Genomic DNA, 16,043 nt, shown 5'->3' with positions numbered 1-16,043 from the left:
CTCAATTTTCATGAGCAGTGTAGATCAAGCTGTCTTCCGATGAAGCCTTTTAGTGAAATGATGGTGTCATTGCAAACTTGGATAGGTGAAAGAGATTTTTCCTGAAGTAGAGTAAAGTGGGAAATGGGGCTGAGAAAATAGCATAGCTAGGCAGAGCTATTTGAGAACGGTTATCTTGTGAATGAATCTGCACAGGAACCCGGAAGATCTGTACTCAATGTCTGTGTGACACTGGACAACTTGCATTATCCCCATGCTGCAGCTCGTCTCTTTGTGAAACAAAGGAAATAATTCACTGCCTACTGGGAGAATGAAGTCATTAGTGCTTGTAAGGTGTTTGCAAACAAAGTCTGTGATGAGCACCGTAAAGACCCCCATCTTATTAAGTATGTAAAAAGTGGCAGCTGAAGTTACCTTAAAGCAGCACAGCATGACACAGCTTGAGAACTACGTAGGCATGCTTATACCCTAATCCTACAGCACTAGTACATGTCACATAATGTAAATATGAGACAGAAGCAAGCTAGTTTGGTCTGAGTTGACCATTTGAAATAGCTATATTTTTCTTTCAGTATTGTAAAGCAAGCCTTCCTGGAGCAAACGTGTCACGTTATTCTGGTTTGGTACATAGGCATCCTGAAAGCAAAAGCTCTTGCCCAAATGCACTTTGCTTATCTTTGCTTATCCAGGACCAGAGCAGTCTGTTGCAAAAAGGCTGGGCTGAACCCTGAGTCACTGTGGTTGCATCTGATGTCACATGTCCTTGTATTTCTGTCCAGGATGGTTAAAAAACTCGTGCACATACCATGTAGCTGACCAGTAAGTTTCTAGGAAATCTCATATGACTCTATCCCACTGAATACAAAATTTGGCACATTTCCAAGTAGGCCAGTTCTCAAGGTACCTCAGACAGACGTGGAGACAAAGAATTCTTGTATTTTCCATCTTCTGCTCCACTGACAAATCCATACTGGCCTATTCAATACACTTTCCTACACCCTTGGCATGGAGTCTTAGTATCACTGACTAACAGTATTAGAAGTTTGTCCTTCTCAATTCCAAGCAGAGTTTTACAGTCTGAGGCTTTGTCCTCCCCACTGGTAACAGCCCAAGAAGTGGAACTGTACTGCATAGGAATAAAAAATGTGGCTTAATGACAGTTTTTTTAGCCATTGATTTTGGCCCTTAGAATCAACAGTCAAGTACAATCCTGATGCTTAATAAACTCTGGGATTCTGTTGTTCCTCTCCTCAACACTTCTGTTCAAGTTAAGAATGCCTGTCTATTAAAGGTATAAATAAAGCACTTTCTACTATGTTTTTTTGTTACAATCAAGTCTCATAAGGCAGTACATTATTCTGCTGTTGTGTTAATTCAGTAGCATTAATACTGACATCAGTGTGTTGTGGTTCTTTAGCTGGAATTTTTTTTTGTGTGCAGATCCTAGCTGAAGTATTTAGATAACATTTGATAATTTGGCCAGTATTCATGTTCTCATTGCTTAGTCTTTACCTTACTCTTTATTTAAACCTTTTCTGACCATATTCAGGACTGGGATTTTTCCTCTGTCTCTGCACGTGTACCAGAAAGCATTCTCGAAAAGGTTTTCTCCCACTCACTTCAGTGTGTTTGTCTTTTATCAGTGTGCAAGGTTCAGTACTAAGTTGCCTTCTCATTGCAGGAGAAAGCCATGAGGTCTCTGCTAGGCAAGTAGAAAAGTTGTTGCCCTTTAATTCTTACTCTACTGTGTTGTCTTCAATTTTTATTAGCAACCTGTTCTAGACTTTCTTCCCTGTCTCCAGGGAAATACTACATTGCAAGCAATAAAGTGGCTAAAAAGTAAAAAAAAAAAAAAAAAAAAAAAGAAGAAAGAAGGGAAACAGAGCCAGATTAGCATCTCTGTTAAGAGTAGAGTGAAAAATATGATCATGTTTTCAATGGGCTCTTCTTAAGCTGATGGAAATTGCAACCCAGAGGTTATATACTTAGTCACTGGCAGCAGAATGTTGTCACTCCCTGCTGGCTGATTCATGAAATAATTTACTCTGAAGAAAATTGCTGTTTAACATCAGCTGGAAACGGCTTTTGTCAGACTAGACTTTGATACTGCTGTTGAGTTGTAATCATGCTTTGAATAGAGTTGCACACAGACTCATCATGCCAGCATGGCTACATCCACATGCCTGTAAGCCAGGGAATGATCCTACTCGAATGGGGACAAAACCTTAAAGAATGATTGGATTTTGGCATAAGAGACTATTACTATTTCTCATAATGTAATTTATGTGCAAAAGAGGTCATTGCTTTTTCATCTTCATGTAGTCATCTCTGATTGTATTTGCCATGGCATCTAATTGCTGGCTCATCTGCATATCTTGAGATAAACTGACTTTGATAAGAGAAACTTGGGTTTTTTGTGTAGAGGAGACTCAACAGTCTCCCCAGTTCTTTTAGTGGTTTGATGGCATACAATTGCTCTGAGACTAGCCACAGACTTAGTGGGTTCCTCACAATACAACAGAACAGGTCTTCATTCTCTATTTTCAGATAAAACTAAATTTTTTATAATCTTCTGTCATTCTGCTTGCTATAGGCTGTGACATTTAGGCAGTTAGAATTTATTTTTTGCTGCAATCTTTGTGCTTGTGAAGGCCCCTGTTGTCATCCAGAAATGGAGAAGGACATGAGTTGCATTTGCTTTTCTGTGAAGCTAGAACATTTTCAAGGGCAATTCAGAAGCATTCCTCTTGATTCTTTTCCTGTCTTTCCCTTAATTTTCTTAAAGTGTTTTGCTTTGCATATTTCTATACCTTTTATTTCCTTTTCACCTATTCTCCCTTGTTGTGCTTGGCTTGCTCCTGTTCTGATTATTCCAGTATTTTTACCTGAAAGAGTAGAGGAACTAATTTTTGCTTTGTCAATCTTAGCCTTCAAATCCTCTTCTTTTTGTAATTTTTGGGTGCATGGCAAAATAGGATCTAGTATGACCTTCGTACAACCTCTGAAACATGTATTACACAGAGTTACGGATTAGGCTATCATTCAGTCTCTAATATGCAAGTTTGCTTCCTTGTCTACCCTCAACTGAGAGCTCTGCATTTGAAAATTTCAGAAGGGTTTAATGTTATCTATTTAATATTCTAGGATATTGTCTCAGATGATAATAAAAGATTTTTAAGCTGCAAGGGATAGAATTTTTCTTATGTCATAGCACATTAGATTTAGTGTTGGTATCATCAACGCATTTTTGAAAAGAGCTAAGAAGTATGAGTAAGATATTCCATTCTCTTGGGAAAAGATTATAATTTCATTTTGTCTTTCCCTTGGATAAAGTGTAATCATAAATAGATGGTTTAGTGGAAAATTCCCAGTGAAAGCACTATGCAGTTTTCTGTCATGGAAATCACAGGTACAATTGTGCCTTGAAGGAAGAGACTTTAATGGCCATTAATCTGCTGCAAAACCTCCATGTCCTGGCAGGAGCTTCAGGTGGTTGCATGCTACAGGGCCTTGCTGCCTTCTTGCCCTTCAAGAAAATGGGAGTTACTCGGCACTTTTTTTTCCATGTACATTTTTGTTTATGTCCTTTCCTGGCACATACTTGACAGTGCCACACATGCTCCCTGCCTGCAGGCACTTGGGGAGGGGAGCAGTTGACATTCAGCCCAGTAGCACCCAAAAATGTATGTCTTTCAGACTCTGCTTGGAAGTTGCCATGAGGAACAGCCAATGCACCCAGCTGGAGCTGTGAGGGGTATTGGTCTGTCCCGTGGGTGCTGCATAATCTGCAGTCCATGTTCTGCTGTCATGCATTGTTTCTAAAGTATTCCCTCCCTCTCTTTGGGCCCGTTTACAGAAGAAGATGGTAAAATCATGCAGTGAGGTTTTGTGGTACACTAATTATTCTGTCCAAGTCTTTTAGTGTGATTTGGACATTCTCTACCGCAGCAAAATGGATTCCTGCCTTTAAGAACCAGTCAGCCACTGTCTTGTAAATGGTTTCTGCTGTGTAACCTATACCAGTCAGGGTCAAATCCGCTTTTTAAAGTTGCTCCTGCACTGAAGGGAGGAAGCTGGCAATGCTCTTAGCAAACTCACTCATTTAGGGCATACACTTTATATCTTTCAGTGAATGCAGAAGAGTAAAATGAAAGAAGGGCAATAACCATAAAAATAATTTCCCCTTTGGCTTTTTCTTCTTTCTCACAGTAGTGGCAAAATTATATGGCTCATCTATGTTTTAGAGTATAAATGGATGTAGTTTTCGTTGCTGCACCCAGTAGTCATTACTAGAATATGTGTTAATTACAACTGATTTAAATAAAATAATTTTCATTAGGCAGAGAAAAAAAGTCTGAATAATTCTGAATATTTTTAAACTGTTTAGAAGATTGATAGCTAGTTAAAAATTAGCACTTTTTTCCCCATTTACACAGGAATATTTCATGCATCCGCATTAATGAGTGCTTTTAGGAATATACTGTTTCAAGTGTGATATCAAGAAAGTCGTGTTACTGCTTTGACCACACACAGGGCATCTTTACCCATATAAAATATTTTTTCCTGTTGAATATGTTTTCTACTGCTGCTCTTTAACAGGCTATGAGTAGAGCTGCAAATAATGTTCGCGTTACATATATGACCATTTTTTTATTGCAGTGACCATTCACAAAGATACAACAGATGTGTCTTTCCATAACTGGGGAAAAAGAAGTATTATTTAGACAAGTACGTGTGAATTAAACAAGCTAATGGTCATAACTGACTCATGAAGTATAACACTGGGTTGTATAAGCTCTTCTGGACACTGATGGTATACATGTGTAGGAGCATGAGCAGCAAATGCCAAAACTCAACCTTAATTATAAAAAATAAATGTCTGTGTACAGCAGTTATCATTATGTTGGTGGAAAGAAATCATCGTATTGACATGAAACATTTGGCCTGGTTTCCTTGTTTATATTGAAAACATATGTTGGAAGAGATTTTTTTTTTCCTCTGGTGTTAGTTCTAGCAGTATCATATAGATGAATGATGTGATGATAAAGTTCTGGTTTGTCTAAATAAATACATAATAAAAACTAATAAATAATTAATAGACTACATTTACATAAATTGCGTACTACATATTAAAAAAATCCTTAAACGGATACATGAAATAACCTTCTATAAACAGAATGAGAATTAATTCTTTGTACTGCATAAATTCTAACAATTTTATCTCTGGACTGTCAGTGCAAGTACATTTTTCTTAGTGGGAATAATAGCAAAGTCTCTGTGATCAATAATATTTGTTTATGAGAATAGTAAAAATAGATTTTATAGCAGAAGCACAGAGCTATTGTTTTGAGAAGCAGCTTCAGATAAAAGCTTTGCATTTGCCCCTTTCTCCTGAGACTACTAAAGAGAACACTAAAAAGTAAAATGGGTGACCACAGAAGCAAGTAGGGTCACCCATTACCAGGAATTCATTTTATTTCCATTAGAGAGGAACTAGAAAGCATCTCACCCTATTTGTACCTGATTTTCCATTATAAATTATGGTACATGAGATCATTTAAAAATCGCTGAGCCTTTCAGATGAAGCCAACTCTGTTGCTGTTCCTTAATAATTGAACAGTAAGAAATACAAGATCTCCATTTTCATCCAAACAAAATAACTTCTGAGATGGGAGAGGACAAAAAGGTATAGGAAGTACAATTTTCCTGAAAGCTCATGGGGCAGTCTCAGAGGGGGATTTAAAGAAGGGTTTTGGATCCACATTTAGAGGGTGAGATTTTCTGTACTTCTACCTGCAGATTGGAGTCCTGGGACCACATGCGCAGCTGGTGTGCATTGGTAGAGGAGCATTCGGGTGGTACACCAACATGAAGTAAATGCACTAAAGTCAGGGTGCTGCTTTTTAAAATCAGACCTCACTGCCTCAATGTATGAACTTCAGGCTTTGATGCCTCTCTGGGATGAGAGACATCACAGTAAGACAGCAGAACATCACTGTGTAATTATTTTTTGTGAGTGAAATTTGTGAGTGGTTGCATGGAAAAAAAAAATACTGGAAGTGAAAAAAAAGTTTGTAAGAGATACTCCAACATATTTAGTTCCAGGTCAAGTCATAGGCTAAAAGCCTGTGCCACAAGCCATTGAAGGTATTCAAAGTGCTCTCATCAACTTCACTAGATCTTGAGTTGGGTATTATTCACCTGATCCCTCCTAGTTCTAGCGTGTGTCTGTGTGGCAAGTCATGCATGATCTAGAAATTCACAATTAAAACCAGCAAAATGTTTTAAAAAGCTTTCAGGAATATATCTTTAGTTTGGCTTTTTTTTTCATTTTATTTGGAGCAATCAACTCCTGCCCAAACATGTACTCCAGTGAGCCTCTGCAGTAGTAAGTTAATAGCATAACAATGGTACAGGCAACCCTTTGTTTCTTTCTCTTTCTTCTTTTTTTTTTTTTTTTTAATCATAGAAGTCAGAATCCCAGACAGTAATTAATATTTTCAAAATCTATAGAGAATCATAAGAAATATAATTTTTGGTTTGTTTTGAAAAACTTCACACTTTTCAGCTGTTGTCAATGGGAAGAAACGTTGATAGGGAACCATTGTATTATTATAAATCTTTATTCTACTAATTATTTACATATTTTTGAGAAGAGCTGCATAGACTATTTTTTATTCAGTGTCTTGCTTAGTTACTCTGACATGACAGAATTACAGGGAAGCTGTGGTACATAAGTTCCACACAAAGATTCTTTAAACATGGAAAGGTGGGTTAATTTCTTAAACATTCACTTTTTAACAGTGCTGATTGAGCAAGGTAGAGGCCTTACTTATTTAACAAAAAAGCTATTTGATATCTACTTGTTTCAATATTATTTATTATCTATGTCTCAGATAGTATGTGAAGTGTTTTCAAGACGGAGCAAATAATTCTCTTCAAAATATGATACTGCCTCAGTTTTTTTGGTACATGGCTTTTCCAGTGAGGTAGGAATCCAAAGGAGCCTATCAAAGTGTTTTTTGGAGGAGGTATTAACCCAACCAAATTCTGTGTTTTGTAACTAGGATGGGCACATTAAAAGAATGTGCTCTAAATTTCAGTTGATTATGGATGCTGTCCAAAAGTCATGGAAAAAGCTGGCCCGAGCATAGGTGTGTGAAATGATTTCTGAAAACTGATGAATGTACCTAGTTGGTTTGGTTGCACAGTCGTTCAATAAGATAATCTCTTTTGATGTAAAGGCTCTTGGAGAAATGTTAAAACTGTGAAATGATTGACTTCTTCAGCTTCCTTTTCACCCAGTAGTTAAAGCTTGTGAACAGCTGTCATAGCCATGGGTACAAAGGATGAACTACAGCTGCTATTTTTCAGCATTACAGTGGGGACCTCCAATAGGGTGGAACTTTGCTGTATCATCAAGTTTGAGGAAGCTGGTTTCCCTGGGACAACTCATGGGCCACAGTCTACTCTTACTCACGGTTACCTCAAATTTAAATTTGGGTTTAGTAGAGTGGCTTTGGATTCAGTGAGAATGTCTGATTTCTGTGAGCTCTGATTCAGGGCCTTTTGTTTAAAATAAAGACAGAAACCAGTGTTAAAGTGCAGTGTGTTATTTAATTAGTTAATAAAGTTAAATAATAAACTTCTTAATTCTATTCAGGATTTGCTTGACATGCATTCGTGGTCTCCAACAGAGACTAGCACTAGAGTTGTTTGAGAAATGGAGTTTGTTAAAATAAAAATATGTCATTATATTACATTTCAGCACTGTTTTAATCTCAGTTTTGCTACTGTGATTTAAGCTTCCATACCATATTGAGGCATCCATTTCTATAGCAGATGTAACAGTTCCTCCTTACCAGCAACATTGGAATGGAGCATTTTAATAGGCCAGAATCAGGTGCTCCCAATCTGCTCTTCTGTTGAAAATTTTAAAAGGAAAATAGCTTTTTAAACAAAAACAAACAATAACATGAGTGTTGCAATTTCTCATGGAAAGGCGACCTTAGTTGCTGATCTGCTCTAACAAATATTTGTGGGTGTTTCTGCAACAATATGATTAAGCATAACTCTTCTATTTAGTAGCTTGAGCATTTGCAACAAAATCTGGACCACACTTCAAAGTTGGCATGCTGTTTCTCCAACAGCATATGGTTATCTGTTCTACCTGCTCTGAGTAATTTCTGTTTCTCAGGATATAAACACTAACTTTATGCTTAACTCATTATTTCTCTTCTAAGATTTATTTTCTTTTCTAATGTATTCTTGGTCTTTAGAAATAATTATTATACAAGGAGATGAAAGGATTGCTTCCCATTTCTTGAGACAAAGAGTTGAAATAGAGCTAATTAGTTAGGCTGTAATACAGTTTATCAAAAGTAAATCACTTTTTTTTTTTCTCGCTTAGCCAAATAGATGTTTGCCTTATATTTTTTACTTTGGCTTCCTTTTCTGTTACGTGAAAGCAATAATGTTGTAGAAACTAAAATGTAAAGGTAGCTCATTGTTTCGCTTTCATAATCAGCTATACATGTCCAGTGAATATCATGTAGTTCAGTTTGACTGTAAAGCTACTGGACAAATCTACAAAGATGGTGAAGGGCCTAAAGGGGAAAGCCATATGAGGCTGAGGTCACTCTGCTTGTTCAGCCTGGAGAAGAGGAGACTGAGGGGAAACCTCGTAGCAGTCTACAAATTCCTCACGAGGGAACGTGGAGGGACAGGCACTGATCTCTTCTCTCTGGTGACCAGTGACAGGACTCAAGGGAATGGCATGAAGCTGTGATGGGGAAGGTTTAGGCTGGATATTAGGAAAAGATTTTTCCCCCCAGAGGATGGTTAGGCCCTGGAACAGGCTACCCAGGGAAGTGGTCACAGTACCAAGCCTGCCAGAGTTCAAGGAGCGTTTGGACAACACTCTCAGGCACACGGTGTGAATCTTGAGGTCCTGTGCAAGGCCAGGAATTGGGCTTGATGATCCTTGTGTGTCTCTTTCAACTCAGGATGTTCTATGATTCTGTGATTATAGGAAATATGCCATATATTTCTTGACTTGTGTAAAAAGAACTGGCTGTTGTATGTGTTAGGGTCTGTCCTGTGACATCACATTCTGTATCATGGACTTCTGGCACAAAATGAATTGTTCTATTCTGTCCTTCAACAACTTCATGTGGGGTAGGATGAACTGTTTATTTGCTTCATTACTTATGGTTTCCTTACTAAGCTAACACTTTGTCCTTACATGTCCTTTTGTGCCACATACCATCTTTTGTAATTCCTCATCTTCATTTCCCAAGAGCAGAATAGCTAGGGTTTTGTTTTATAATCTTCCTTGAATTTGAGTTTCATTTATTTACAACTTTGGGATGAATAAGTATTGCGTGACAACACTTTCCTAGAAGCCAGTGGACTCACTAGAGCAGAGAGTCACTCTGTTGGTGGAGTCCTGGAACTTCTACATTTTCAAAGCTAACAACAGCAAAATTCATTTTGTAAATAAACTCTGAAAGACCTATGAAGACCTTAGTCCTGCTGGGTGCATGCATCTGAGCCCAGATGTAGAATCAGAACTTAAATTTGCTCTGTCCTACCTTTCTCTAGAGCTTTTGTGTCTCTCATGTCTCTCTCTGAAACACTCTGTGAGTAAACAGGTCTCTTTACAAAATGGCTTTGATGCTACCGTAGGATGAAGTTTTCCTTAAAGACTATAAATGATAGATCTGTAGAAGACAAAGAGGTTGGTTCTTGCATGGGTGTTTCAACCAGATGTTCTGTGTGATTTGTACATGAAAATGTTATCAAGATAGTTAAAATTTGGAAGGCAGTTAGGAAGAAAAATAGTTATCAGAGCTTGATCAGTTTGTCTGCTTTTTGTAATTGTGAACTCAATTATTACTGTGCTTAATTTTTTATTGTGGAGGAGGATTTGCCAAGGCTGGAAAAGAAATTAATCCAACTTTCTCATTAAAACGTACTTTGACAGAGATCGTTGACTGTGCACTGACCATTCATTGACATACCAATGACTTTTTCATCATTTTTCTTCCCATAACAAAATAGAGCTGTCTAAAGACGCAGTGAATGTTCACAATGCACGTTACTAGGCTGTCTACTGAAAATGTTACTTTCATTTTTGCAAAATATGAAGAGATTAAACTCTTCCTGACATGCTAAAAAATCTCTGTCTTCAAAAACATTCATAGTAAAAACAGATATAAAGCATAAAAATGTTCTTCTTGTTACTTTTTATATAGATAATTCTTGCCATTGCTGGACAGATGATGCTATAGGACTGAATCAGAAACTGTAGAGGACAAGCTTTTCTCAGTAACTCATAAAACATTAAAAGTTTCAGAGCATCTGAAATAATGAAAAAGATTCACTGAATGCAAATGACAGCTTTCATCTTCCTTTATGAAGCACATGCTCATGAATATATACATTTTTGCATATGTAGAAGCTCAAGTCTATCTGCCTTCCAGTGAATGAAAGAATAAGGAAATTATGTATTCAGGATTAGTTAGAAGTTTGCTTTCTTGTTGTTGTTGAGTTTTCCTGTTTAATTCAAGTTAACTTCCTGAGTTGGAACATTTCTTAGAGGCTGCAGGTTCCGAGAAGGAGGCACTGTTATCCCCATTGCCTTCTTTCTAAAGGTTTTGGGGATATTTTAAATACCAGTGTTGCTTTTGGTGATATTAACAGCCTTTTGGCAGTTCTGTGCTGTTTGTCTGCACAATCTGTCCATCTAAAGTAGCAGAGCATGAGAAGCTGATCTCCTGAGGGAACTCCAACAATATCGACAGGCTTGATTGACACAAAGCCAGTCTCTCTCTTTCACCTCCACTGAACTCTTAGAGTAAATTCAAGGCCTGAGTGAAGAGAGATAGGGGTTTAGCCATTGACTTCCATGGGAACAGAATTTAAACACTAGCAACTACTACCCTCTCCTAAGGCAGTCCTGAGTATCTTGGCAAATGCTGTTTAGAAGCACTATCAATTTGATTCTGCTTCCTTCTCAGGACTCAAAGCCAAGTTCAGGGCTATTTATGTCTTATTAACTAGAGCAGGCTTTGGATGGGAACTGCAGCAAGCATTTAAATCTTCTCCTTGAAAAATGGGTTATGGCTTAATGAACCCTGTTCAGGTTAAAGCTGTTATTCATTTTTGATATTTGTGTTTGTTACTGTCAGGTAGAAGTCAAAGAAAGAGCAGTACCTTCTATCTTGAAGAGTTTATCAGGCTGAAATAGCCTGAAATTTGTTTCAAGTGAATCAATTCTCACTTTTCTGACAGGAAAATAGCAACAGTAGATTTTCCAGATATGCTTCAAAATACCAAATATGCTCAAAACTTAGAGGATGTCAAGAACCATATAAAAAGATATGCTTATCGCTTCAAAATGTGAACATCTACAGATATACAAATTACATTTTCTATTAAGCCAGCAGTACAAAAGGTGAGAGAAGAGGCAGGGACATAGGCTTTTTTTTTTTTTCAGTCAATGTGTTCATACAGAGGAAAAGGAGAAAAGTAAAACTGCAGTCCATAAATTGAAGAGTATCTGTGTGGAATGGAAAAGAAAAGAAAAAAACTGGAAAGTTTAAAATATTCCCAATTTTCCTTCCTCTCCTTCAGAAGCATTTGGTGCTAAAATGTAGCACTTCTATGGCAAATCTATCATTATCATTCATCTAATGTTGATATCGTTTGACTTGTTCCTAAATATTTTCTTTTCAAATTGATAGCCATAGTAGCTAATTATGATCTTTTTCTTGTCTGAAATAAATTTCTTTTTTTTTAAAGTGCTTTGGAAATTTAATGAAACCATTAAAAACAATTCTACTTCTTAGAAATAGTTTTGCTCGCATGATGGAATGTGATGTGCTCTTTCTAGTAACTTCTGTTGCTATGTATTTGATTAGAAAGAATGCCAAATATTTGTGTGCATTTGATCTTGCAAAGCCTGGAGAACCTTTCCTACAAGGCATTTCAAGAGGGCTGAAGTAAACCAGAGATTTGAGTTCTTCTGTGTATTCAAAGCAACATCTTTAAACTCAAAAGACTGTTACACTCTACAGTGTCCTGAAAGAAGAGATTATTAATTTGATTTTTTTTATATATTTTGAGCGTGATATTTTTTTCCAGGTGTAAACCGATAGGACCTACACTAATTCAGAGTTATTAAGATAATTTTCTGTCTTGCTTGATGCTACAATGCCTGTGTTTAGGAAAAACAAACAAACAAAGCCCCAAACCCAAAACCCGAAAACCCTCAACCCAAAACTCTCTTATCAGGGCTCTGTCTTCCTGTCAAAATATTTTGTTTTGAACTTTTTGGCTGGTTTAGTGTTGATCAACACAGACTGACTTTTTCCACAGAATTCCCCTCAGTTTGCTCTAGAGGAGTATAACCTCTCATGCAGAGACTTGCCCGTGTAGAGTATGGTACCACTGTCTTCCTCCACCTTCTTTCCAATCTCCTGAAAAGTCTTTGCAATGTTTTCCACATGTTTTTTAGATGGGGCTAATAAAGTCGTTTGGCAGTTCTTTTCAATCTCAATCAACTTTAGGAAGCCACTAATTACTAAATATGAGGCTGTCAGACGGTAATGCTGGATAGTGGGAATTCCGGAAAGGGCAACAGCTTCCTATTTATGGTTGGCTAATATATAGAGAGGATGTGTAGTAAAATATGTGATTTCCTAGCTTTTTCAACCACATCACAGTAAATGGGCTAATACCACATGTGTACATTAGCAGATGATCATGGCTTGTGTAAATATCCAATGTGCAGATGGTTTTTACATGGTCCTTCTAGTGGCATTATATGTTACTTGGTAGTTCTTCAGTGCTTAAAACAAAAAGCTTTTGAAGCTTTAGATATGATGTTTAATAGGTCTGTCTTTAATGCTGGCTAAGAACCTGCTCCTCCCTCACAGTCACATCAAAGTGAACTCTGCGTAACCACTCTGAAATCGTGCAGCATCATGCTGTGAAGTAAAACTGGTAAAAGTGCAGGGCAGTCAGCCCTGTAAAATCTCTCCATCTGCAGAAAAATTCTCCATAGCCACCCGGATGCTTTCAAACCTTCATTATTTTAAATTTAAGATGGTTGGTTGAGCATTGCTTCTACCAAAATCTGATACAATAATCGAAGTTGGAGGTGGGGAAGGTCCTCTGATGTCACAGAGTCAAGTTTTCTGCCAATAATAGATTGTTCGCTGCAGTTCAGTTTCCAGTGACCTTGGAAATTACTAGCCTAGTAAAATGGTGATGAAAAAACAAAGCTGTTATAGCTTCAGAAGTAGCCAAGTGATGCTGTTCCAATGACAAAATGTTTTTTTGATGTGAGATTCTCTACATGCATGGCTTCTTGGTTGAAGTTTTTAAGTGATGCTTTCTGACCCATATTGAACTGGCTGCAACTAGGAGGTTGGGGAGATTAGCTTGTTTTAATACTATATGAACTTATCCCTTAACCAAATCATAATTTTTATTACAAATAAATAAGTCAACAACTTAATTAACCCCCCTACCACAACATTTTCTTTATATCTCTGCAGTTGTATTCTTTCAACATTTCTAGCCTCTCAGAAACAGTAAATTATAAGGAAAAAACCAGATTTCTTGGTTTTTTCCATCAAACTTCCTGGGTAATTAGTTACAGACTTATTCTGCCTTGGAATCCAAAAATTCCTGAAAAGATTCAGATGTGACACATCAGTTTTAGATTTCTTTCAACCAAGCTAATATTGGTTGGCTTCTCTGTTGATGTAGGCAATAAAGGACAACCCTGACACACCCCTAACAAAGTGGGTAGAATTTGGCTCCTCTTCTAAGGATGAAGTAGCAAAGACAAGCTAATTACACGCTAATTACGCTTTAAAAATATTTTAGGAGGCTGTCATAAACTGGGTGGATGGGAAAAGATCCCAAGACACCAAGTTCCCTTCCTGTTGTACCCATTGATGTGTGGTGATTTCTTCACTAGGGGGCCCTATTGTGGGCTACCTTTTTGGGTGTGCAGCGCTGTGAATATCCTTTCTTCCTCAGGTTCCCCTCACCTCCTTGTTGTATTCACACACATCAGATCTCACTTGGAGAGGAAAAGAGTTTCCTTAGCCACTAGCTGCCAACTTGCTTAAAAGAGGAGTTAAGAGGAAAAGAAAGCTAATTGGACTGTGCTTGGCAGAAGTCTCTATTCTGTTTATCCAGATTTTTAAAGGATTGGGTGCTGAGAAACACTGAAATAGTGAGGACACTTATTCCTTAAACAGGTTCTTGCAAAGTTTTTTACAATAAATACAGAAAGCTACTTTACTAAAGCAGTGTTTATCCTTGCACTAATGCTGGTCATGAATACGTGTCTAACTTAGCTGGAACTAATGCCTGACTATACTATTCCACTACAAAAACTTACCATTTTGCGTAGGCTGATTATTTTTTCAACAATATTTGCTAAATTCTTTTAAGGGCTGCCAGTATATATTTTTTGAAGCTTAGTTAATAAGAACAGCTGCCACTTGAGTCAAGGCTAAAAGAGGCAAAAAATATCTGCAGAAGGCAAGATTTTACTTCAAAAGATCAGTATTACAAAGCACTACTGTTGCTGGTATAATCACTTTCTTTGGGGGGGATGCTAATATAGGCTGGGTTTCTTGTCTTCACAGCCCCCACTGAGCCTTTGCTGTGCAAATTTGCTGATGGAGGGCAAAAGAAGCGCCAGAATCAAAGCAAATACACACAGAATGGAAGGCCGTGGCCCAGAGAAGGAGAGGTAAGTGCCACGCGGCAATTATTTTCCTGGGGTTTGGCAGAAGTCAGCTGCAGACCAGGAGGTCTACCTTTCAGGAGTACGAAGAAGTCAGATTGCACACAAAATACAATAGTTTCATACGGAAAAAGCTTTGTAAGCGGTGGGGAGATGGAGGTTTATGATAATGTGTGGAGTGTAAAGTTACAGGAAAGGAGAATTTCCAAGCTTGGTGTGGAACTGTGCACAGCCTGGTCCCACCGTGAGCCCTCTGTCTGCAACCGGACCTGAGCCGAGCATTCTCTTACTGGTGTGCCATCAGCACCTGTGGTGCACCTTTTACAAACCAAATCAACTTACACTGAAGCAACTGAACAATATTATTTTCTCCATCTAGTTCCTGGTGATAAAAGATCATTAGGAAATAGGTGGTCTGTTTCAAAAAGGAGAGATGCACTTACACATCCAAATGTAGGGTCCATGCAGAAGTTTTTTGCAAGCTTATTTGGGCTGAACTCTTCATTCTGTTCAAGACAAAATGTTTTACGGTAGTCTCAGCTGCATCGTGTACAAAGTTTTAAAATAATCTAGTAGTTGCTTTCTGCTCTACTGCAAATAGTCTGCTACTGGAGTTTCTTTTCTATGTCCTTGTATGTTAAGTGTGCCCAAATGTGGGTGAAAGAGGAAAGGAAATTATTAAACTCTTCAGGAGTTTGTTTACTATTTTGGAATGTTATTATAGAATAAAGACTCCTGAATAAATAAGGTAGACCTGGTCATAGTCCCTTCTTATACATGGTGATAGCTATGAAGGCTGAAAGACTTACAAGTATTTCTATCCTAAACAACTATTCTTTCTATTTATGATTAAGACTTTCAGGAAAAAAAGTATGTTGCTCAATTGTGACCTACAAGAATACAAGCTGGTGGGAGGGTTTTTTCTGGTTTGTTTATGGGTTTTTTGGTGGGTTTTGCTGTATCTGCTTCAATTTTACAAGCAAATTTAAAAAAAATAATAAGTGGTATTTCTAAGTTATATGAGTATTACTAGATGATTTCTGCTTTTTTGTAATGATTTGATTTTGCTAGCTGGTAGTTTTCAGACCATTAGTTTATGATATACGTACCCTAGCACAATTGGTGAGCTCCTAAAACAAACAGAAAGGTTGTTTGAAAGTGTAGAAATTTCTCCCACCATCAAGGTGGTTACTGTACACTGTTCCAACAGCAGTGATCCATTTTTAGCTCTGTGGGCTGAAAATCTCAGTGCAGCAGATACATTTGCTCT

General features: G+C 37.6%; 1 protein-coding gene across 8 annotated transcripts in view; it reads left to right on the top strand.

The window, feature by feature from the left end:
- The window catches only part of RBMS3 (RNA binding motif single stranded interacting protein 3), a 766,388-nt gene that overhangs the window by 661,314 nt on the left and 89,031 nt on the right, over positions 1-16,043 (top strand). For all 8 annotated transcript variants that reach the window (XM_050319193.1, XM_050319165.1, XM_050319175.1 and 5 more), the window contains one exon: positions 14,673-14,779. In XM_050319193.1, the coding sequence (XP_050175150.1) occupies positions 14,673-14,779 (107 nt within the window). The remainder of the gene's footprint in view (positions 1-14,672; positions 14,780-16,043) is intronic.

The sequence above is a fragment of the Myiozetetes cayanensis genome, unplaced genomic scaffold (genome assembly GCF_022539395.1).
Source record: "Myiozetetes cayanensis isolate MyiCay16 unplaced genomic scaffold, myiCay2020 scf1, whole genome shotgun sequence".
Classification (NCBI taxonomy): domain Eukaryota; kingdom Metazoa; phylum Chordata; class Aves; order Passeriformes; family Tyrannidae; genus Myiozetetes; species Myiozetetes cayanensis.
The sequence above is the reverse complement of the archived record's forward strand: the minus strand, read 5'-3'. Positions and strand labels throughout refer to the sequence as shown.